The sequence below is a fragment of the Phoca vitulina genome, unplaced genomic scaffold (assembly GCF_004348235.1).
Source record: "Phoca vitulina isolate PV1807 unplaced genomic scaffold, GSC_HSeal_1.0 scaffold4, whole genome shotgun sequence".
Taxonomy (NCBI): Eukaryota; Metazoa; Chordata; class Mammalia; order Carnivora; family Phocidae; genus Phoca; species Phoca vitulina.
Window position 1 is genome coordinate 67,749,890 of NW_022589707.1, and position 24,638 is coordinate 67,774,527.

At 36.6% G+C, this 24,638-nt stretch overlaps 1 protein-coding gene across 2 annotated transcripts in view; it reads left to right on the forward strand.

The window, feature by feature from the left end:
* Nucleotides 1-24,638, forward strand: part of SLC25A40 (solute carrier family 25 member 40) — a 60,997-nt gene that overhangs the window by 15,838 nt on the left and 20,521 nt on the right. For both annotated transcript variants that reach the window (XM_032402252.1, XM_032402253.1), the window contains exons 2-7: nucleotides 6,987-7,055; nucleotides 8,787-8,907; nucleotides 10,179-10,238; nucleotides 12,086-12,192; nucleotides 22,001-22,068; nucleotides 24,156-24,280. In XM_032402252.1, coding sequence (XP_032258143.1) covers nucleotides 8,811-8,907; nucleotides 10,179-10,238; nucleotides 12,086-12,192; nucleotides 22,001-22,068; nucleotides 24,156-24,280 — 457 coding nt within the window. In that variant the 5' untranslated portion in view covers nucleotides 6,987-7,055; nucleotides 8,787-8,810. The remainder of the gene's footprint in view (nucleotides 1-6,986; nucleotides 7,056-8,786; nucleotides 8,908-10,178; nucleotides 10,239-12,085; nucleotides 12,193-22,000; nucleotides 22,069-24,155; nucleotides 24,281-24,638) is intronic.

Genomic DNA, 24,638 nt, shown 5'->3' on the forward strand with positions numbered 1-24,638 from the left:
TCAGTTGGTTAAGCAACTGCCTTCGGCTCAGGTCATGATCCTGGAGTCCCGGGATCGAGTCCTGCATCGGGCTCCCTGCTCGGCAGGGAGTCTGCTTCTCCCTCTGACCCTCCCCCCTCTCATGTGCTCTCTCTCTCCTCTCATCCTCTCTCAAATAAATCAATAAAATCTTTAAAAAAAAAATAAAATAAAAAAAAATAAAAAAATAAAAAAATCTTGTCATTTTTGACATGATTTGATCTATAGGGTATTGTGCTAAATGAAATAAATCAAATAGAGTCAAATATTATATGATTTCACATATTTGTGGGATCAAAAAAGCAAAACAAATGAAGACATTGTAAAGAAAACCCAAAAACTCCTATGTATAGACAACAAATTGGTGGTTGCCAGACGTGAGAGCAGTGGGGGACTGGGCGAAATAGGTGAACAGGGTTAAGAGGTACAAACTTTTAGTTCTAAAATAAGGCAGGATGAAAAGTGCAGCATAGAGAATATAGTCAGTAACATTTTAATAACTTCATAGTGACAGATTATAACTATATCATGACATTTTGTAACATATATAATTGTCCAATTACCATGTTGGACACTTGATATATTCTGTCAACTATACTTCAATTTAAAATGTTTAAAAGATAAGTAAAATTTAAAATGTGATACATGTGTATATACATTGCAATATTATTCAGCTATGAGAAAGAAGGAAATCCTGCTATTTGGGAAAATGTGGTTGGACCTTAAGGTTATACTATGTGAAATAAGCTAGACAGAGAAAGACAAATACTGCATGGTATCACTTACATGGGGAATCAAAAAAAAAAAAAAAAAAGATGAATTGTGTGTAAAAAAAAAATAAGTATCAGAGCAAACATTATCCTAATGTGGAATCCTAGAATTTTTTTTAAAATTCAGGAATGGAATAAGAATACTCATTTTTACCACTTTTTAATATTATGTTGAAGATCCTAGCCTTTACAATAAGAAAACTAAATTGTAATATGCTGAGTGTGAAGGGCAGAAATTAAACTTACTATTTGCAGACAATGTAAACTTTTACGGGAAAAAACTAGAGTCTATAAGTCAATTACAATCAGTGGTTTTTCTTTAGTAACGTTGGCTGGATATAAGGTTAATGTACAAAATTATTTCCATATCTTAACAGCAGAGAGAATATATAATTAGAAGGAAAATACTGTTTATATTAGTATTAGCGACTACTGGATAGCTAGAGTTGATCTGTCACAGCAATGGCACAAAGATATCTGTACAACAAATTTTAAAACTTCTCACAACGTTAAGGAAGACTCGAATAAATGTAAGAAGAGACTGTATTCATAGATATTATCTTTATCTATAGATTCAATGCAATTCCAACTAAAATCCTAAAGAGATTTTTCAAGGAACTTAGAAGATTTTTAAACTTACGTGAAGGACCTGAGGGCCAAGAGCAGCCATGGCACTTCTGAAGAACAGGTGGGGTGGACCTACCCTACCAAATATAAGGGCTTGTTAGGACTCCATAGTAGTACAGTCTGATACACTTTAAGGATAGAGAAGTCAATCAGTGGAATAGAATAGAGAGCCTAGAAACAGTTCCACAAAGGAATAGAATTTAGGTATAACGAAGTAGTTATCAGTTTAGAGGATAAAAGAGGGATTATTTAATAATTGGAGCTTGGGGGTGCCTGGGTGGATCAGTCATTAAGTGTCTGCCTTTGCCTTGGGGTCAGGGTCCTGGGATCAGGTTCCACATTGGGCTCCCTGCTCAGCAGGGGAGTCAGCTTCTCCCTCTCCCCCCCCCCCCGCAGACACCCCCCCCCCCCCAATAAATAAATAAAATCTTTCTAAAAAATTGGAGCTTGGAGAAAGTATTTGTTTTCACATGGGAAAAAATGAACTTGGTTCCCTATTTCACATGCTATTTTAAAAATTCTGCATAAATTAAGGATTTAAAATTTGTCAGGAGCACAACTTTAAAATACATAGGGAGAGAATGTAGGCAGGTATCTTCTGGACTCTTGGGTAAAGAAAGATTGCTTAAAGAAGAATCCGAGGGGCGCCTGGGTGGCTCAGTCGTTAAGCGTCTGCCTTCGGCTCAGGTCATGATCCCAGGGTCCTGGGATCGAGCCCCGCATCGGGCTCCCTGCTCAGCGGGAAGCCTGCTTCTCCCTCTCCCACTCCCTCTGCTTGTGTTCCCTCTCTCGCTGTGTCTCTCTGTCAAATAAATAAAATCTTAAAAAAAAAAAAAAAAAAAAAAAGGAGAATCCGAAAGGTGTTGTCTATAAAGGGAAAGACAGATAAACTTCACTACATTAACAATAAGAATTTTGACCCTTCTCTCACACCACACACAAAAATCAATTCCAAGTGGATTAATGGCTTCACTGTAAGACCTAAAATTATAGAACTCCTAGATGAAAAAATAAGGAAGAACTTCATAACATTGGTGTTGGCAATGATTTCATGTATATAACACCAAAAGCACTGACAGTAAAAGCAAAAGGCAGTTTTGACTACATCAAACTAAAAAGCTTCTCTACAGCTACAGACAAAATCACGAGTGAAAAGACAGTCTATGGAATGGGAGAAAATATTTACAAACCATACATCTGATAGGAGATTAGTATCCAAAATATGTAACGAACTCCTACAACTCAGTAAGAAACAACTAGAATAAAAAATGGATAAAGGACATTAATAGACATTTTTCCAAAGAAAACATACAAATGACCAACAGGAATATGAAGACACTGAGCATCACTAATTACCAGGCAAATGAAATCAAAGTCACAGGATGTCACTTCATACTTTTTATGATGGCGATTATTAAAGACAAAAGCAGAAAATAAGTGCTGATGGAGACGTGGAAAGTCAGAACCCTGTGCATTGTTGGTAAAATGGTATAGCTGCTATGGAAAATGGTTTTGGTTCTTCAAAAAATTTAAAATAGAGCAACCTATGATTTAACAATCCCATTTCTGGATATTTATCTAAAATTATTGAAATCAGAATCTCAAGATATTTGAAATCCCATGTTCATTGAATTATACACAGTTCAAGAGGTGGAAACAGTCTAAATTTTTTGCCCAACAATAGGTGAAATGATAATGAAAATGTTGTATATACATATAATAGAGTATTATTTAGCCTTTAAAAAATTTTTTTAAAAATATTTTATTCATATGAGGGCGCTGGGTGGCTCAGTTGTTAAGTGTCTGCCTTCAGCTCAGGTCATGATCCCAGCGTCGTGGGATCGAGCCCCACATCGGGTTCCCTGCTCAGCGGGGAGCCTGCTTCTCCCTCTCCAGCTCCCCCCGCTTGTGTTCCCTCTCTCGTTGTCTCTCTCTGTCAAATAAATAAATAAAATCTTAAAGAAAAAATATTTTATTCATTTGAGAGAGAGCACGTGCACACAAGCCAGGGGGAGGAGCAAAGAGGAAGGGAGAAGCAGACTCCCTGTGGAGCAGGAAGCCAGATGCAGGGCTCTATCCTAGGACCCTGAGATCATGACCAGAGCCAAAGGCAGATGCTTAACCGACTAAACCACCTGAGCACCCCTAGCCTTTTTTAAAAAGTTTTTATTTATTTTAGAGAGAGAGAGAGGGATGCATGAGCAGGGGGAGGGGCAGAGGGAGAGAGAATCTCAAGTAGACTCCACACTGAGCATGGAGCCCAATGCGGGGCTTGATTCCATGACCCTGGGATCATGACCTGAGCTGAAACGAAGAGTCAGATGTGTAACCCACTGAGCCACCCAGGTGCCCCTATTTAGCCTTTTAAATGAAGGAAATCCTGTCATATAATACATATTTAAACTTTTAGAGTATTATGCTGGGTAAAATAAGTCAGTCACAGAAACAGAAATACTGCACATTTCCACTTATATAAGTATCTAAAGTAGTAAAATTCTTGAGAAGGTAGAATGGTGGTTGCCAGGTGAAGAGATGTTCAGCATCATTTACTGAGCAGGGGAAGGTAAATCAAGACTATGAGATTGCATTTAACATAAATTTGAAAAAACTAAAAATTCTGATACAAAGTGTGTGTGATTTACTATCTTCTGACTTGGATATTCCCCTAATCCTTTCTTGTTTTTCAATTTTTATTTAAATTCTAGTTAGTTAACATAGTGTGATAACTGGTTTCAGGAGTAGAATTTAGTGATTCATCACTTATATATAACACCCAGTTCTCAACACAAGTGCCCTCCTTAATACCCATCATCCATTTAGCCCATTGCCAGCCCATTTCCCCTCCATCAACCCTCAGTTTGTTCTCTATAGTTAAGAGTTTCTTATGGTTTACTTCCCTCTCTTTTTTTTTCCTTATGTTCATCTGTTTTGTTTCTTAAATTCCACATGAGTGACATCACATGGTATTTGTCTTTCTCTGATTTATTTTGCTTAGCATAATACACTCTAGTTTCATCCACATCATTGCAAATGGCAAGATTTCATTTTTTTGATGACTAATATTCTATTGTGTGTGTGTGTGTACATATATGTGTGTGCATATATATGTGTGTGTGTGTATATATATATATATATATATATATATCCCCCACATCTCCTTTATCCATTCATCAGTCAATGGACATTTGGGCTTTCCATTATTTGGCTATTGTTGATAATGCTGCTATAAATATGAGGGTGCATGTGCCCCTTCAAATCAGTATTTTTGTATCCTTCGGGTAAATACCTATTCGTGCAATTGCTAGATCATAGGGTAGTTCTATTTTTAACTTTTTGAGGAACCTCCGTATTGTTTTCCAGAGTGGCTGCACCAGCTTGCATTCCCACCAACAGTGTAAGAGGGTTCCCCTTTCTCCACATACGTGCTAATACCTGTTGTTTCCTGTGTTATTAGTTTTAGCCATTCTGGCAGGTGTGAGGTGGTATCTTATTGTGGTTTTGATTTGTATTTCCCTGATGATGAGTGAAGTTACAGATCTTTTCATGTGTCTGTTGGCCATCTGGATGTCTACTCTGGGAAAGTATCTATTCATGTTTTCTGCCCATATCTTAACTGGATTATTTGGGTTTTGGGGGGTGTTGAGTTTGATAAGTTCTTTATAGATTTTGGATACTAACCCTTTTTCACCTATGTCATTTGCAAATATCTTCTTCCATTCCACAGGCTGCCTTTTAGTTTTGTTGACTGTTTCCTTCACTGTTCAGGTTTTTATCTTGAAGTCCCAAGAGTTCATTTTTGCTTTTGTATCCGTTTTTCTGGCTTTAGTTCAGGTTTGAGCATATCCAGGTGACAACTTTGCTTGAATGGATGTCAAAATAAAGCATTGTAGGCCTTTTTACTTTTTACTTCTGGAGAAGGAGTGTACCCATATTCTAGCATATGTATATTATTTTCCCACTTAACCATGTTCATATAAACGAATGTTAGAAGTATTTTCTTAGACCTAAAGATTCTACTAAGTTTCACAAACTAAAAATCCTGTTGTTCAAATTTTTCCATATACAGAAAAATAATAGAACAGTAAAAATATTTATGGTATACTTACTACCTAGATTTAGCAGATTGTTAACATTAGAATATTTATTTTTTCTGAAGTATTGTGAACTACAACTATTATAAAATTTAGCCCTTAATATTTACAGTATGAATCTCTTAAAAAAGACACTTCCATTATAACTGGTATTAAACTGATATTGTTATAATACCATTATCTCACCAAAAAATAATAATTTTTAATATTATCTAATATCCAGCCCATGTTCAGATTTATGTACTCTCAAACTGACTTTTAAAATTTTATTTATTTGAACCAGGATGTATTTGGTAGGTAACTCTCAGAAGATTCCCTTCTTCTAGAACATTTCTCCCTTCCTGCTACCTTTTTCCCACTTTAATTGTAGTTGTTGAAGAACCAAGACAGTAGTCTTATATCGTATTAGAACTTATCCTGTTTTGTGGTATCCTTTACCCTTTTACTTTAGTCTCTTAATTTTCTATAAATTGGAACTTAGATCTAATGGATTGTTTAGATTAAAATTAAAGTTTTTTTTTTTTTCCAAAAAAAATACTTCATAGATAATGCTGGTTACTTAATTTTGTGTCTCAAAATCTAATTGACTCATGATACCAAGATTGATCAGAGTGTTCAGCTTCTAGAATTTTTTGTTTTGTTTTGTTTTTTTAAGTAGGCTCCGTGCCCAGTGTGGAGCCCAACACCGGGCTTAAACTCATGACCCTGAGATCAAGACCTGAGCTGAGATAAAAGAGTCAGACACTTAACTGAGCCACCCAGGCACCTTGAGAATTGTTTGTTTTTTAAGCAGAATAAATTTACTGGGACAGAGTGGAGTTTTATAAATGAAGTTTAATAAATGAAGTTTATTATACTATTTTTTTTTTTAAGATTCTATTTATTTGAGAGAGAGAGAGCAAGCACAAGCAGGGGGAGGGGCAGAAGGAGAGGGAGAAGCAGACTCTCCTCTGGGGAAGGAGCCCAACGTGGGGTTTGATCCCAGGACCCTGGGATCACGAGCCAAAGGCAGACGCTTAACTGAGCCACCCAGGTGCCCTGAAGTTTATTATACTAAATGAAGTTTTATAAATGAAGTTTAATAAATGTAATGTGAGCATTTGTGGAATGCTCTTCATATTCCTAAAGCACTTAATAGGAGGTATTTCAGTAAATATTTGTTGATTTGTCTTTTAAGGTTTTTAAATTTTTTATTTATTTATTTTTAAAGATTTTATTTATTTATTTGACAGAGAGAGAGACAGCAAGAGAGGACATCCAAGCAAGGGGAGTGGGAGAGGGAGAAAGCAGGCTTCCCGCTGAGCAGGGAGCCCAATGCGGGGCTCAATCCCAGGACCCTGGGATCATGACCTGAGCCAAAGTCAGACGCCCAATGACTGAGCCACCCAGGCGCCCAAGGTTTTTTTACATGCTCCTTTCCTTTAGATTCTCCATTTCTTGTGTGAAAAGATAAGACAATTACTTTCATTTTTCACTACAGATTTTCAGCTACTGATGCTACAAACAATCAAATACTGGAGCATAGAGTTGAGGAAAAGACTTAAACCAGGTGAGTAATAATAAAAGTCTAAAGAAACAATAAAACTACCATTCATTTTTATAAAGTTCATTATTGGGATAATTGATAAAATTGGAATATAAACTATAGAGTACTGAGTTTCCTCAATTTGATAATGTTACTGTGAAATACAAGAATATTCTGAGGTAATTATAATAACAGCATGTGTTATATGCAAACTACTTTCAAACTGTTCATAAAAAAATAAGTGGTATGTAATGAGAGAGAGTTTGGTGAAATTCTGGATTAATAGGAACTCATTTATTTCCAGTGGAAGTGTAAATTGGTCCATCCTTTCTGGAAAGCATTTTGGCAATTTGTCTCAAGTTTTTAGTTGAGCCTCACAATCTTACTTTTTCTTCTATATAGTAATTCTAGGAAGACTACAAAAAGTTGTGTATATGGAGATACTTATATAAGAGTATATGAATAAATGAATAAGGAAGATTTGACAGTAACATAAATATCTAACAATATGAGACTGATTAAATATAATCAAAAACTATTAAAAATGATAATGTACATCTATATTTATTGATACAGTGTCTGTAATATATTTTTAAGTGTCCACTCTGGCTACTAAACAATAGGAATATTTATTTTTTTAAAGATTTTGTTTATTTGAGAGCGAGAGCACTTGCTTGCGAAAGTAGGGGGAGGGGCAGAGGGAGAGGGAAAAAGCAGAAAATCTCAAGCAGACTCTGCACTGAGCATGGAGCCGGACATGGTGCTTGGTCTCGTGACCCCTGGGATCATGACTTGAGCCGAAACCAAGAGTCAGATGCTTAACTGACTGAGCCACCGAGGCATCAGAACCTATTTATGATTTTTAAACAAGATTTTTTTTTTTTTTAAAGATTTTATTTATTTGACAGAGACACAGCGAGAGAGGGAACACAAGCAGGGAGACTGGGAGAGGGAGAAGCAGGCTTCCCGCGGAGCAGGGAGCCCGATGCGGGGCTTGATCCCAGGACCCCGGGATCATGACCTGAGCCGAAGGCAGACGCTTAACGACTGAGCCACCCAGGCACCCCTTTAAACAAGATTTTTTAAAAAGATGCATGTACACAGATCTATGAATGTTTGTACATACTTGATCAGTTATGTAATCTGCATGTACATGTGTGTCTGTATATATTATATACATATGGACACACATATATATGTATTTGTGTGTACATAGACATTTGAAAAGATGACACCCTTATGTTGCTAGTGGTTATAGTAACTGGCTTTTTACAAAGGAGTATATATTTTCTCATCAAATTTTTCTAAGATAATGCTTCTTTTGAAGATTGTATGTTTTTATTTTGTACCTTTGTATCAGCTTTTGGTATGCAGTACAAATGGTGATATATTTGCTAACTCTCCATTAGAGTATCTGAGTAGTTCTCCTGAGGCTAAACACACAAATTCTGAGACTTACTGGTCAGGTGCCTTCATTCTCTTACATGGCCAGAGTCTGTTTTCTTTTTGCTCTCTTACCTGTCTTACAAATATGTTGCTGCTCACACAGCTGAAGTGCATTGTTGTTTTTGGAAAATCAGAGTACGTATTTTATTAATGATAGTTGTGTATTGCCTTTGTATTTATTTTTGATACTGGTCAACAACGTGCTTCGATACTAATACTGGTTGTTGTTTTTATAGTTTATTTAATTTATAGCAATCAAACTTATGGGCATTTTCATTAAACTTTTATTTTACATCTTTTCCTTAACAGATTTTTCTTCAGTCAGTTAAAAATATGGATCCTGAATCAGAGGGGCCACAGATTATCAAAGTGACCCCTCTTCAGCAAATGCTCGCTTCTTGCACTGGAGCTATACTGACTTCACTAATGGGTAAAATAATGTTACTATTGTAGCTGTGTAACTGAATGATTGCCATTTGAGGTTACCATCTGTGAAATAAATCTAAAATTATCATTCATGCTGCGTCATGTTCTCTCTCCATGAGCATGATAACATGAAAAGAACCTTGGACAGAGATTCAAGAGACTTGAATTCTATCCCTTGCTTTGCCGTTCTCAGGCTGAGTGCACGTTGGGATAGTCCCTACTTCTCTCTGAATTTCATTTTTCATCTATAGAAGTAGGGGCTGAGACCAGGAGTTCTTTGAGGTTCCTGTCAATATTGACCTTTTATGACTCTATTAGCCTTTTTAAAAACAGAAAACAAGAAGATAGAATAAAATATTAGTATAATGAATAATACAGAATTGGGGCAGCTTATAATAGAAACAAATACAAATTATGTTTTCTTTTGCTTGCATTAACAGTGAATTTCTTAAATTCCTCTGGGCCGCATTTTTGTTTTTTATAGTCCATTTCTTTTAGAGAAAGACAAATGACTTAGGTGATAGTTTTTAAGTTGGCTAGTTTATTTAAATAAGATAGATGATTAGAACAAACAAATGTATTGCTTTCGAGTGTAGTATCTTACTTCAGGTCAGAATGTTAGTGTTGTAAAGATTTTAGAGATCATCTAATATGACCTCCTCATTCTCAGATGAGGAAAAGTTTTCTTAGAACCACCTTTTGGCACTTTTTTCCTACTTGGATAAAATAGCATACAAATTAAAACCATTCTCCTTTACTGTGCTATTCCTGAATGGAGTAACACTCTGTGGTAGTAAAAATGATTTATGGCTAGCTTACTCAAATCTTCATTATGTATAGTTTTTATTTGATACAGCTGAATTTAACAGATGAGGAAGACTAATATTGTTTGATTACTGATTACTTGTAATGCAGTTATTCTCAAATTTTTAAATAGACTTCCAAAACATTTATTCTTTACCTTAGATGATGTATTTTCTTTAAAATACTAGTATTTTAGTTTTAATGCTAATGGAATTATTGTTGTAGAAATATAATAAATGACAGTTTAGTAGTCATGAGAGAAGTAATTACATTGTCTTCTCATTGATCCTCTAAACAGAATTCAAGGGCAAAAAATGAGAATGTTACATTTAAAACCATTTGAAGATAAATAACCTTACTTATTACATAGTCATGAAGAGGGATTGATTTGACGTATTTTGTGATTTTTGGACAAATGTCTGTACAATTTACAGGTATCACTTCCTAATTGAAATTTATGTTTCTTCATAGTGACACCCCTCGATGTTGTTAAAATTCGACTCCAAGCCCAAAACAACCCATTCTCCAAAGGTATGTGTACTAGTTATCCTGGAAATGTTATAATAGGCTTTTAAATTTTACTTTATTCATTTTTGTTTGAATAATTTTTTTTGGTTAATTTTTAAAAGTTCATACCTCCTTATACTCATGCAGAAATGTTTTTTCAGTACTTAGTTGTACATGATGGGTTCTAGCCAGAAAACAAATATATATAAAACAGTTATAACACTTTTTTTTTTTTTTTAAGATTTTATTTATTTATTTGACAGAGAGAGACACAGCGAGAGAGGGAACACAAGCAGGGGGGTGGGAGAGGGAGAAGCAGGCTTCCCGCTGAGCGGGGAGCCCGATGTGGGGCTCGATCCCAGGACCCTGAGATCATGACCTGAGCCGAAGGCAGATGCTTAACGACTGAGCCACCCAGGCGCCCCAAAACAGTTGTAACACTTTTATGTACCTAATTAAAGCATAGGATGATTTAATATTTGAGTATGTGCCTCACAAGTAAGAACAGAATTCTAAGCATAAGGGGCCTTAGAATCTAGCTTCCTCCATAGTCCAAGAGCTGTGCCCATTCTAAAACATTCATCCAACAGTCATCTAACTGTTGCTTGAATATAGTGGTAGGAAATTATTATTTTATCGGGCAACTTCGTTAATTGTTGGACAGTATAGTTTATATGAATTTGAAAACAGTAGTTATACATCTTTATTAGATGGGCAAAAATAGCAATTCCTCGATAAATCTTTTACAGTGTTATAAAAATAATGACATTACAAACATGTATAAAAAGCAGAAAACAGACTGCTTGGACTGTGAGAATGTTGGCTCAGACATAGAAGCCACTCTGATGAACACAGCACTGAGATGGAATGAACAACAGTCATAATTCAGATGGAGGACAGGATAGATGGATTGTAGGAGAAGACTAAAAGGAAAGCAGTTTCCTACACATTTAAGAAATCCTTAAAAGCAGAAGGAGACACTGGACTTATGTATTACGAGACTCACAAATATGGTCGACCAGAAAAGATAATTTTGGCAGCCAGGGTGAGTCCAATAATGGGAAAGAGTTGCTATTAGGGAAAGTTGAAGTAAATTAGCTGGGAGCTGACGAATGTCTAGAATGAGCAGTACAAATACAGAGAAAGAGACAGCATAGCACTGTTTACATTGATAGAGAAGTACTTTTTTTAATCATCTATTTTTCTAATTGAGATATAATCTACATATAACATTGTATTAGTTTGAGGTGTGCCATATGATGATTTGATGTATGTATATATTGCAAAAAGATCACCACAGTAAGTTTAGTCGATATCAATCACATCACACAATTATTTTTTTTCTTGTGAAGAGAATTTTTAAGATCTACTCTCTTAAGTTTTAGATATCCATTAGATTTCTGCATATATGTTTATATATGTGTGTATATATGTATATGTATGTTTCATGTATGTATAGTTCAAAAAAAATTTTGTCTGAATTTCCCTTGGGTACCAGAGTTTTCTTCTTGTCAAATGGAGAAGCTGTACACCCATGTTCTCTTTTCAAAACAGGTTTTCCTCCTTTATATTCCTTGTGCATTCCCTCAAATACCCTAAAAGAATTTATTTCTGTGTGCATTTGCTTACTATATTTCTGAAAACATAAAATTCATCAATTTACTCACTTACTTTGACCACTTTGAGTTTAGAGGCCAGTGCTTTGTCATTAAGTAAATCAATTTATGTTTTTTTAATCCTAAAAGATGAAAACAAAGTTGTATCTCTTTTCATAATTTTCTAGTCCACTCATTGTACTTTGAACTTGTTCCTCTGTAAAAATAGTACAGTTGTGTGAAATAATTTTTGACTGTTGGGACCTTCTTTGTTAGGAAAATGTTTTGTGTATAGTAATGGACTTATGGATCATCTATGTGTCTGTGAAGAGGAAGGCAACAAAGCATGGTATAAGAAACCAGGACGTTTCCAGGGTACATCGGTAAGGAGATTATGTTATTTATAATCACATTATGTTTTCTGTTTTTATATTTAATCTATGTATGAAAGATTTTCCAATTGCAGGAGAGTATTAAGTCCATGATATAGTTAGCACACTTATTCACAGTTAGAACGTAGATGTTGAGGCAGGAAAAGGGAGGTACTTCTTTGCTTTTAATTAACTTGTTATTAACTTTCATCTTCTCATGCTTTTTTATGTGGAAAGAAAAAACGGAGTCAATTTTTTAAAACATTTTTCTTTTTTAAAAAATATTTATTTATTTATTAGAGAGAGATTACACGGATGCAAGGGGGTTGGAGGGGCAGAGGGAGAGAGAGAAAGAAAATCCACAAGCAGACTCCCTGCTGAGTACGGGGCCTGACTCTGGGCTTACTCCCACAACCCTGAGATCATGACCTGAGCCAAAATCAAGAGTTGGCTGTTTAACCAACTGAGCCACCCAGGTGCCCCTAAACTATTTTATTTTGACATAATTGTAGATAATATGCAATTTTAAGAAAAATATACAGACAGATCCCATGTACCTTTTTCCTCCTTCCCCCCAGAGGTAACATCATATAAAAGTAGTACAATATCATAACCAGATATTGACTTTGATACATTAAAGGTATAGAACAGCTCCATCACCACAAGCATCCGTCCTGCTTCCGTTACAGCTACCACCATTTCCTTTGTGCTCTCAGCTGCTCCTCGACTCCTGGCAGCCACTAATGTGTGCTTCATTTATATCATTTTCTCAGTTCAAGAATGGAATCAACATATATAACATTTTTGAATTAGTACTTTTCACTTAGCATAATTATCTGGAGATTCATCCAAGTTGTTGCATTTATCAATAGTTTGTTCCTTTTATTGCTCACTAGTTCCATGGTATTGATGTACCGGTTTGTTTTCTGGGTTGTAGCCAGTCTTGAGCTGTTTCAAGTAAAGCTGCTACAGGGCGCCTGGGTGGCTCAGTCGTTAAGCGTCTGCCTTCAGCTCATGTCATGATCCCGGGGTCCTGGGATCGAGCCCCGCATCGGGCTCCCTGCTCAGCGGGGAGACTGCTTCTCCCTCTCCCACTCCCCCTGCTTGTGTTCCCTCCCTCTCTCTCTGTCAAATAAATAAATAAATAAATAAAACCTTTAAAAAGATAAATAAAGCTGCTACATAGATTCATTCTCGGGTTTTTGTGTGAAAGTAAATATTAAAGTAAATATTAAATGTGAAAGTAAAAATTAAAATTGTAAAAAACAACAAACTACTCACTGTTTTTCTCTGGGAACACTCTATTTACAACACTTCTAAACCAGATATGTGGGTTTTTTCCTCCGTGCCAAGCAATTCCTCAGTTATCAGTGAACACCGACCAGGTATCCTACAGTTTAAGTCAATACTGACGCCATTAAGACTGCTCCCATTTCAGATGCCATTCACAAGCCAGGTTGTCACCCGTGTTTCTGATAACTGGCTATAAATCAGAGGTTCCCATAACCCCCTTCCTGGATTCAGTGGGTTGCTAGAATAGCTCACAGAACTCCAGAAAACAGTTTACTAACTAGATGACCAGTTTTTTATGAAAGGATACAACTCAGGAGTAACCAGTTAGAAGAGATGCATAGGGCAAGGCTTGGGGGGTGGGTGTGGAGCTTCCCTCTCTTGGTGTGTCACCCTCCTTGTACCTCCGTGTGTTCACCAACCTGGAAGCTTCCAGACCCTGTAGTTGAGGGATTTTTATGGAGGCTTTCTTATATAGACGTGATTGATCAAATTTATTATGAATAACAAAAGATACTCTTTTCACCTGTATTCTCTGGAGCTATTTTAGGACTGAGAACAAAAGGCTGAATATTATAACAAAAGATGCTTCCATTGCTCTTTATTAATTAGGAAATTACAGTGATTTTAGGAACTGTTTGCCAGGAACCATGGACAAAGACCAAAATGTATTATTTCTAATTATAAATCATACTATCAGCATAAGTCTTCATTTCTCTGGGATAAATACCCAGGAGTGCAGTTGCTAGGTCATATGGTAGTTGTATGTTTAGAGTTTAAGAAACTGTTTTCTAGACTGGTGGTACCATTTTACATTCCCAGCAGCAGTGTGTAACTATTCTAATTTCTCCACATCCTCACTAGCCTTTGATGTTGTCACTATTTTTATTTTAGCGGTTTTGAGAGATGTGTAATGATAACTCACTGTGGTTTTAATATGCATTTCCTTAGTGGCTACTGATATCGAACATCTTTACATATGCTTATTTATTAGTATATCCTCTTCAGTGAAATGGCTCTTCATGTCTTTTGTCCATTTTCCAATTGAACTGTTTGTATTTTTACTATTAAGTTTTGAGAACTCTATAAAATCTAGACAGTAATCCTCTTGAGAGTGGATTTGCAAATATTTTTTCTACTCTCTTTTTTTTTCATCCTCTTAAACAGGGTCTTTCATGGAGTTGAAGTTTAATTTTGATGTTCAATTTATCATTTTTCTTCTTGCTTTAGGTGTCAAATCTAAGAATGCTTTATTTATCTTTAGACTGGAAGATTTTCTCCTGGTTTTTTTCCTATAAGTTTTATAGCTTTATGTTTTATATTTAAGTCCTTGATCCATTTTGAGTTATTGTTATAGGAGGTATGAATCTGAGGTTGACCTTTTCATTGTTTTTGTTCATTTTGCCTGTGAGTATCCAGTTGTATTTGTTGAAAGCTGTCTTTCCTCCAGTAAGGTGCTTTTGCACATTTGTCCACAATCAGTTGGACATACTGGGTAAATCTATTTTTGGGTTCTTTATTCTTTCTCATTTATTTGTCTATTACCTATATCAGTAGCACACAGTCTTAATTACTGTAGATACATAATAAGTCCTGAAATCAGGTAGACTGATTTCTCCCACTTTATTCTTATTTTTCTTGTTCAAAGTTATTTTAACCATTCCTAAAATTCCTTTTTCTCTTCATATAAATTTTAGAATAATGTTTTTATATCTATAAAAAAGTCTCGCTAAGATTTTTATAGAAATCGTGTTAAACCTAAATAACATCTTTACTGTGTTGAGAATGAACTGGGTTAACAGGAGAAAATCAAAGTTAACTACATATGTATTTCTCTATGAGAAAATGTAGCCCATAGGCAGGCAGTTGAGGTTTATTTGTCATCCACAGTTAAAAAGGGGAAAGGGTCTGGGGTTTCAAGGAAGGAAGACAATTCACTGCAAGATGAAAAAGTAAATGTTTGGCAAACAGATGTGTGCTGGGCCACACAGAAACAGTGGGACACAGGAATTTTAACAGACAGTTTCCTCCCTACCACACCTAGTTTATATTACACTATAGTTATCTATGGTGATAACTCCCTTCCTAGAGCAGTTCCTCTTTGTAAACTCTTAGAGGGAAGGTCAAAGGTTCTTCCTGAAGCTTCTGTTTCTTGAAAATATTCAGCCTAAAATAATCTACATGCCAAAGAGTTGCATTTTGTGGTGCCAAATTTTGCTCCCCTATAAGAGCATAAAATTGAGTCATTTTTTTTTAACTACTCTGTCAGTTTTTATCTTTAGTTGATGTATTTAGACTATATTTAATAGAGTTACAGGTACTGTAGAACTTAACCCTCGTTAAAAAACAAAATTCAGCTGAGTAAATTTGAAGATCTAATTGGCTTTATTCAACAATTCATGATTTGGGCGGCATTGCATCTAGCAAGTAGAAGGGAGCTCTGAGGAGACTTTATAGGCAGAGGACTTTTATAGGCAGAAGAAGGTGGGGCAAAAAAGTTATTATTCTAGCAAAGAGTGGATTGTTACAGGCAATGTAACAATCTTCTGAGGGAATTTGGGGGTCTCTCAGGCAGATTACCTCACTACTAACTTGGTAATTACACATTGGTTAAGGTCATGTTCTTGGGAGAGGCTGAAACTGCAGTTAGGTTACGTACTATGTCAGTGTGCTGACGTGGGGGTTAGCATAAGTGACTCCATTTTGGGCCTGTTGTCTCATTGTTAACAGCCTGCCATTTCCTTTTTTGGTTTTGTTTTTTTTTTAAGATTTTATTTGAGAAAGAGAGAGGGAGGGAGGGAGGGAGGGAGTGAGAGAGTATGAGTGGAAGGAGGGTCAGAGGAAGAGGGATAAGCAGACTCCACGCCGAGCAGGGAGCCCAATGTGGGGCTCAATCCCAGGACCCTGGGATCATGACCTGAGCCAAGGGGAGATGCCTAACTGACTGAGCCACCCAGGCACCCCTTCTCTTTGTTTTCTTTTGCTGTTTTATTTTTCCTCCCTTCTATGCGTTACTTTAGAATTTCATCTTTATAGAGTTTTTGTGTGTATATTTCTTTGCTGAGGCTTCCTAATTTTTCATTTGTTTTGGATGTGTTCATAAATGATCATTCAGTGATTTTTATGTTGACCCCTTTAAAATCTACGTCAGATAATTTTAATACTCTATCTCGTTGGCGTCTGTTGTCTTTTTTCATTTAGTTAGACGTCTTCTTGGTTCTTTGAATGACAAGTGATTTTTTTATTGAAACCAGGAAATTTTGCATATTACATTGTGAATCTCATTTAAACATTGTTTTAACTGGCTTTTTTGACACTTACCTCAGAGGAAGAGGGGTGCCACCTTGTTAGTGCTGGGTGTAGCTAGAAGTTCAGGTTTTTCACTTAGCATCCACAGACACACTGTGTTGTGGAGAACCTCTTTACTGTTAGACAGGTGCTATGATCTGAATGTTTGTGTCTTGTCTACCCAAAATTCATATGTTGAAATCCTACGGCCTGAAGTGATAGTATTAGGAGGTGGAGCTGAAGGTGATTAGGTCATGAGGGCAGAGACCTAAGGAATTAATGACCTTGTAGAAGAGGCCCAGAGCGTCCTTGCCCTTTGACCATGTACGGATACAATAAGAAATCAGAGACCCTGATCTGGGACTTCCAGCCTCCAGAAATGTGGGATATAAATTTCTGTTGTCTATAAGGTACTTGGTTATAGCAGCCCAAACAGACTGAGAGCAGAGAGGGAGTTCTGGCTTACCTTATCGTTTGCACGGACACTGGTGGGGTGATCCCACTCCTCCCTGTTCTTCCCCCGCCCCTCTGACACTACCAGTAGAATGCTTACCGTATTCATCTTAGTTATTTAGATTCCCAGTCTGATACTTCTAAAATCTCTGCCATATATGAGTCTGGTTCTGACACTTGCTCTGTCTCTTCAGACTGTGTTTTTTTGCCTTTCAGCATACTTGTAATTTCTTTTGTTGAAAGCCACACATGTTGTATTGGGTTAAAAGAAACAGAGGTCAATGCAGCTTTATTGTCAGGTGATAATGTTTATCTGATTACAGGTAAGGCTGTGTTAACTGCTTGTCGTAGCTTTGTTGTCAGAGAATAAAATTCCCTCTGGTGTCCTCTTTTTTGTCTTGCCTGTTATCTTTGAGTTTCCCTAGAGACTGCTCAAACAGAATCTGAGGCTTATGGGTCGTCAAATCTATGATCCTCTGTTGTTTTACAAAAGCCCTAGAGATGTGGTGTTAGGTATGAAGAGAAATATTCTTTGGTTCTGTGATTAGGTCTTATTCTTTAGGAACATGAGTTGGGTGTTTCCCTTGCCCCAGGTTGGTTAGATTTTGGTAAAACTGCAGTGGTTTAGGCTCTGATAATTTTCCCTTGAGTATAGGCTTTATTAAGGAGAATACAGGTTTGGGGTATATTTCAAAACTGGTTACATTTCCCCTTCCCCTGGTGGAAGCAGGAGGAGATTTTTCTCTGATCATCACAGTGAGAATCTGGTAGGACTCATAGAGCTAAAATTCATGAAAGTGGGGAGGCCCCCCTCAGTTTTTGATCCTCAAGTTAATATACACTGAGCTTTCAGCAATTTGTTATGTATAATTTAAAGCGTAGTTATTAACATTGGTTCTAACTGCAGGCTTCCACTCTAGTAAGCTGTGAGTCTCTGTATCTGTTTATCCAGTTTTCAGGGTAGCAGTTTGCCCTGTGACTTCGATTATTTTATAAATCTAAGAGGAGTTGTTAATTTTTCAGTTTGTTGAGCTTTTTTCTTGTCCTGAGGACAGAAGTGGCAACTATGTCCTTCAGGGCGCTAAATTTGATGTATCCCAATTTTTTTTTTAAGATTTTATTTATTTATTTGACAGAGAGAGACAGCAAGAGAGGGAACACAAGCAGAGGGGAGTGGGAGAGGGAGAAGCAGGCTCCCCACCTAGCAGGGAGCCCAATGTGGGGCTCGATCCCAGGACCCTGGGATCATGACCTGAGCCGAAGGCAGACACTTAATGACTGAGCCACCCAGGTGCCCCTGATGTATCCCAATTTTTAATATCAGTCAGTTGAAATATTTTCTAATTTCCCTTGTAATTTCTTTTTTTGCCATGGTTATTTAGAAGTGTAATATTTAATTTATTAATAATTGGATATTTTCTAGAATCCTCTTGTTTCTGATTTCTACTTTTATTCCACTCAGAGGAATATACTCTGTAAATTTACAGATTTTTGAAATTTATTGAGTCTTGCTTAATGGCCCTACTATGATCTGTCTTGGTGAATATTTTATGTCCACTTTAAAAACCTATATTCTGCAATTGTTGGGCATATAGTGTCCTGTAAACCATCAGGTCAGGATGGCTGATACTTCATTTAGATCTTCTAAATTCTTACTGATTTTTTTCTTCAATTCTGTCAGTCACTGAAAGAGGATATAAAAATCTTCAATTATGATTGACAGTTTGTTTCTTTTTGCTTTGAGTTCTCTTGGGTTTGCTTCATGGGTTTTGAAGCCATGTTTTAGGGACATATACATTTATACTTGATACCTTTTTCTGATACATTTTATTTTAATGAAATGTGTTTCTTTTTATCACTGGTAATACTCATTATCTTGAAATCTTTTGTCTGATAGTAATGCAGCCACTCCAGCTTTCTCCTAGTGTTTATAAGGTATATCTTTTTCCACCCTTTTTCTCCAAGACAACATACAGCTGGGCCTTGTTTTTTTTAGTCCCCTCTCTGACAATCTGATTTTTTTTTTAAGAGTTTATTTATTTATTTGACAGAGAGACAGAGAGACAGCAAGAGAGGGAAAACAAGCAGGGGGAGAGGCAGAGGGAGAAGCAGGCTTCCCGCAGAGCAGGGAGCCCGATGCGGGGCTCAATCCCAGGACCCTGGGATCATGACCTGAGCCGAAGGCAGACGCTTAACGACTGAGCCACCCAGGCGCCCCAACAATCTCTGATTTTTAATTGGAAAACTTAGTACTTGCCTTTAAAGGACTTCCTAACGTGGTTGGGTATCAGTCTCCTATCTTTGTTTTTTGCTATTTGCTCCCTCTGTTGTTGGCTTTTTGGTTTTCTTCTCCTTTCTTGCCTTCTTTTTGATTAGTTGAATTATAATATTACATTGATTTCTCTATTCCCATCTCTAGGGAGACAATTCTCCCAAGTCTTTCACGTTTCTACGTATCTTGTGAGCAAGGTGCTGACTGCCCTTAATATTCCTTGCCATCTTTTCCAGGATGTTTGTATAGTGAATAACCTTGGAAGATACAGTGTCTCCCTCTAGAGCAAAGGGAAGGTGTCCTCACTCCCATTACAGAGGATTTGGGTCCCCGCAGGTCAGATTTCCCCTGCTGTAATGCAGGCCGCTGTGTGTTCAATGTCATCCAGACTCCCTCATGTGTCCTGTGGAAATTGGGGCTCAGGAAACTGGTACAGAAATGCTGGTATTCTGGCTACTGCTGTTCCTGTGAGTAATAAACTGTCCGTTACCTCTTCAGCCCGAGATTCTTGCCTTTGGCCAGCTCTCATGGTAATTTGCAAGTAGGGTCCATGTACTTAGACCCCGCATGGTTCTTGACAGCATTCTCTCTGTCCTCTTTCTTGGTGCTGTGGCTTCATGTACATTACAGATTCCGCAACTCACTGTTAGAATTTTTTTATTTAAAGAGTCATAGCTTTTAAAGTAGTTAAAAGAAAGGGGAAAAATAAATTTTTTTTTCATATATAACTGTATATTTACCATTTCTTCTTTACTTCCTTCCTTTTTTGAAGATCTTAGTTGCTTTTTGTAGCATCATGGACCTTTTTCCCAAAGAGCTTTTTTTCAGCATTTCTTTCATGCAGGTATTTTGGCAGTTTTTCTCTCAGTTTTTGTTCTACTGAAATGTCTTTGTCAAGCATTTTTGAAGCCTATTTTGGCAGCATACAAAATTCTGGCATAGTTTTTTTCAGTGCCTTAAACATGTCATTCATTACATCATCTTGGGACCTTCCCTGTGTCTTATGAGAAGTTAGCCTTCATTTGTTTCATCCGTTCTCTAGATGTGTTTTGTCGTTTTGCTTTTCCTTTTCTGTTTTCATTGTCTGTTTTTATTTTGCTTGGGATCTTTTCTGATTTGGGGCTTTGTAAATTGATGTCTTTCACATATTTGGGGAAGTTTTTGGCCATCATTTCTGTAGGTTATTTCCTGTCCTGTTCTCTCTCTTTTCTTCTATGATTCCAAATAAACCTGTTTTACCACTTGATGTTTCCCATCAGGTCCCTGAGCTTCTACATTTTTCTTCATTCTTTTTCCTCCTCCTCCTTCAGACTGAAGATCTGTCTTCAAGTTCAGTGACTCTACTTGCTGTTTCCTTTCTGCTGTTAAGCCCACTTAGTGAATTTTTCATTTCAGGTTTAGAATTTTCATTTGGCTGTTTTTTGTGGTAACTATTTCTGTGCTGAAATTCCAAATTTGTTCATTCATTATCTATATATCATCTTTTAAGTCTTTGAATATATTTATAATAGCTCCTTTAGAATTCTTGCTTGCTAGTTGTGTCATCTGAAATTTCAGTGTTGGTTTCTCTTGACTACTTTTTCTTTATGTATGGGCACATTTTCTTGTTTCTTTTTATGTCTTAGGAATTTTGATTGTATAGTGGACATTATGAATGATGCATTGTAAAAACTCTGGATTTCTTTTATATTCTTCTAGAGAGTCCATTTTGTTCTAGAAGGCAGTTAACTTTGGCTGGATTCACACTCCAAAGTCAGGCTCTCCTGTGTTGGTTTGCAGCTGAAATTTCCACTCAGCCTTTAGCTGCTGCTTTTTTGTTGTTGTTGTTGTCTTTCTTTGTTGTCTTGCTCTGGGATTGCATAATTTATTGGTGAGCCAAGTTTGGTGGCTGATTTTGTATGCAAACTTTGGGGCTTGTGCTTTCTGTAGTGCCTCCTTTTCCTACATAAGTTTCTGAATATTCTGTCAGCCTGGAATCTGTGTTTGCCATCTCAAGCAAGTAAATGTGCTGTTCTTTGCCACTTCTACAGACAAAAGCTGCAAATTTGCAAATCTCACTCCTTGCTCTTTGTCTTTTAACAACAGACTTCCCACTGATTTTTACCTGCAGTTTGATTCCTCTCCAGAGATTTCAAGTACTGGGTTTAAATAATTTTTTCTCAGATTCTGTAGTTGGTCAAGAGAGTTAATCTGACCTATTCTCTGCCATTACTCAATTTCCTTTTTATAATAATCCTTTAAAAACTCGGCATCTAAGCCCTAAGTAGAATACTCTATAGCTGAGTGACATAAATTTTATTCTGTGAACAGCAAGTATCATTCAGAAATGTTTTACTTGTATTTGAAAGTTGAGGAAAATTTTTTTTTTTTTTTTAAGAATGGATATAACATAAATCTGAGAAGCTCACATTTTGGAAATAAATGCTTGAAAGAATAAAAGTACCAATCATTTATCAAAAAGTTTATATATCCGGTTCAAGGATATATTTTGACTACTATTTTCTATTATAATTTTAGGATGCCTTTTTGAAAATTGTTCGAAATGAGGGCATTAAATCCCTGTGGAGTGGCCTTCCCCCTACCTTGTAAGTTGCAATTTAATATTTTCTCACTAAATGATGGTTGCTGTTTGTTTTGCCTTATAAGTGGCATGGTTGGATAAAATTGTGCATTTATAATATTGGGACTTTTTCATTTTCTGAAGCATTGTTTTGTGAGTCCCACAACCACCCACACATTTGATGATTTGTTAGAAGGACTCACAGGACCTAAAGAAGGTTATACTCATGTCTGTGACTTATTACAACGAAAGGCTACAAAGCAGAATCAGGAAAGGAAAAGGCACAAGAGTAGCTGACCAGGCAGGCATAAGGCTTCCAGAGCCCTCCGGCGACATCCCATAGGACAGGCTTATTCTTCCAGCATTGAACTGCAGTGGCATGTGCAAAGTGTTTGATGGCAGAGTCTGGTGCTTATATTGGGGATTGATGACATAGGCAGATTCTTTCTTTGTGATCACCTGTGATTACCAAGACCCAGACCCCCCAAAAGAAAGCAAATGTTTAGAGGCGCCTGGGTGGCTCAGTCAGTTAAGCGGCTGCCTTCGGCTCAGGTCATGATCCTGGGGTCCTGGGATCGAGCCCCACCAGCAGAGAGCCTGCTTCTCCTTCTCCCTCTGCCTGCCACTCTGCCTATGTGTGCTCTCTCTCTGTCAAATAAATAAAATCTTTAAAAAAAAAAAAAAAGCAAAGGTTTACCAAAGTCACATCATTTGCACAAAACAACCTAGACAAGTTGATTTTGTGCTCCAGACATACCAAAAAAAACCCTTATTATATGGAATATTCCAAGGGCTACATTCCTTGGAATTGGCCAAAGGTCAATCATGCAAAAGGTCCCCCTGAAGATAAAGAAGACTTGAGCAACCAGGCCTGCTGTGGTAAGTCTTTGGTGTACAAGCGTAATTTTTTTTTCATTTTCAGAAATTAAGAACTTGGTGTTACTTTTTTGTTTGTTTTACAAAAATAATAAGAGATACTGTGACATATATACTTTCCCTTCTTTGGATAATTTAAGTTCTCTACTAACTAGCTATTATGTGAGTTAATATGATAAACTAGTAAGGCTGAATGTAAAAATCCCAAGTAATACCTTTTTTTGCTTCATTTCTTTTTAATGTATCTTTTTTGTGGAGCAATTAGTCACTTTGAGGCATACTTTTTTTTTTTTTTTAAGATTTTATTTATTTGACAGAGACAGCGAGAGAAGGAACACAAGCAGGGGGAGTGGGAGAGGGAGAAGCAGGCTTCCCACTGAGCAGGGAGCCCGATGCGGGGCTCGATCCCAGGACCCCGGGATCATGACCTGAGCCGAAGGCAGATGCTTAATGACTGAGCCACCCAGGCGCCCCTGAGGCATACATTTTAAACAGTGCCTAAGGTTATCAAGTTAGTGGCTGATCCAAGACCGGCAGTCAATTCTATTTCTAAATTCTCATCATCAGACTTCACTATGGAACATTAGGCATTTCAAAGTATGGTCTGTGAATGTCCCTTAGTCAGACCATAAACATAAACTGGTTTCTTGTGGTATTAATATGTATAACATGACAGTGCCTGCAACTTTGTGTTTAATTTTATTAATAATTCCCTTTTGATGATTTCATTTGAAAGAATATGTCACTGGAATTTCCTCAAAACTATATATATTCTGGCAACATTAATTGTAATTTATTTCTAGATACAAGCAGATATGATGCTCTGTCCAAAGTTCAAAAATATTTTACAAATGCTCTTGTATTTTTTACTTCAGGGATTTTCATATTACAGTGAATGTAATTAGGAAGGAAGATTTTTGGGAGACCAGAAACAATAGAACAAATCAAGGAGGTAGTCTTTAGTCTTTTCCTATTTATGACCTGAGCAAATGCTCTGTAACTTATCTTTACAACTAGACTCTAAACTTCTATAGGGCAGATACTATTGTACATCTTTTTGTTGCCTAAATTAAACACTAATAATTTTAAAATAAAAGAAAAATCGATCTCATTGGCTGATTTGTTATGGTTTTCAGCTTATATACAATATAAGGATTTTAGCTTATATTTAATAATAATACATTTAAGCCTTTTGACAGTTTTGTATAAATCTTTTTGTTGGTGTTTTTCTAACAGAGTGATGGCAGTTCCTGCCACAGTTATTTATTTTACCTGCTATGATCAATTATCTGCTCTCCTGAGATCAAAATTAGGAGAAAATGAAAGTCATATACCAATTATTGCCGGAATTGTTGCCAGATGTAAGTCATAAACTTACTGTATTTTCATTTTGATTTCTGTTTAAAACTTCTTTTACAATTTTGACAGTCACAGATAATTTTGTAGAAAATGCAGAGTGTTGGTACATTTTGCATTGTAGCTTGTACTAATTTGTTAATACCTATACTCTAGAAGTCATATAGTATGTATGTAGCGATTGCCATCAGAATAAGATGGAATCAACCCATCCCTATTGAATCTTGGACAGAGAGTTTAGACTTTAGATTCTAGATTTTAGAATGACATCAGATGTCAGATATCAGATGTCAGGTTGATGTCAAATTGATGCCCAAGTCCTGAATCCTTTTCCTTATAGATAACTCTGGGATTCAGAGTTTA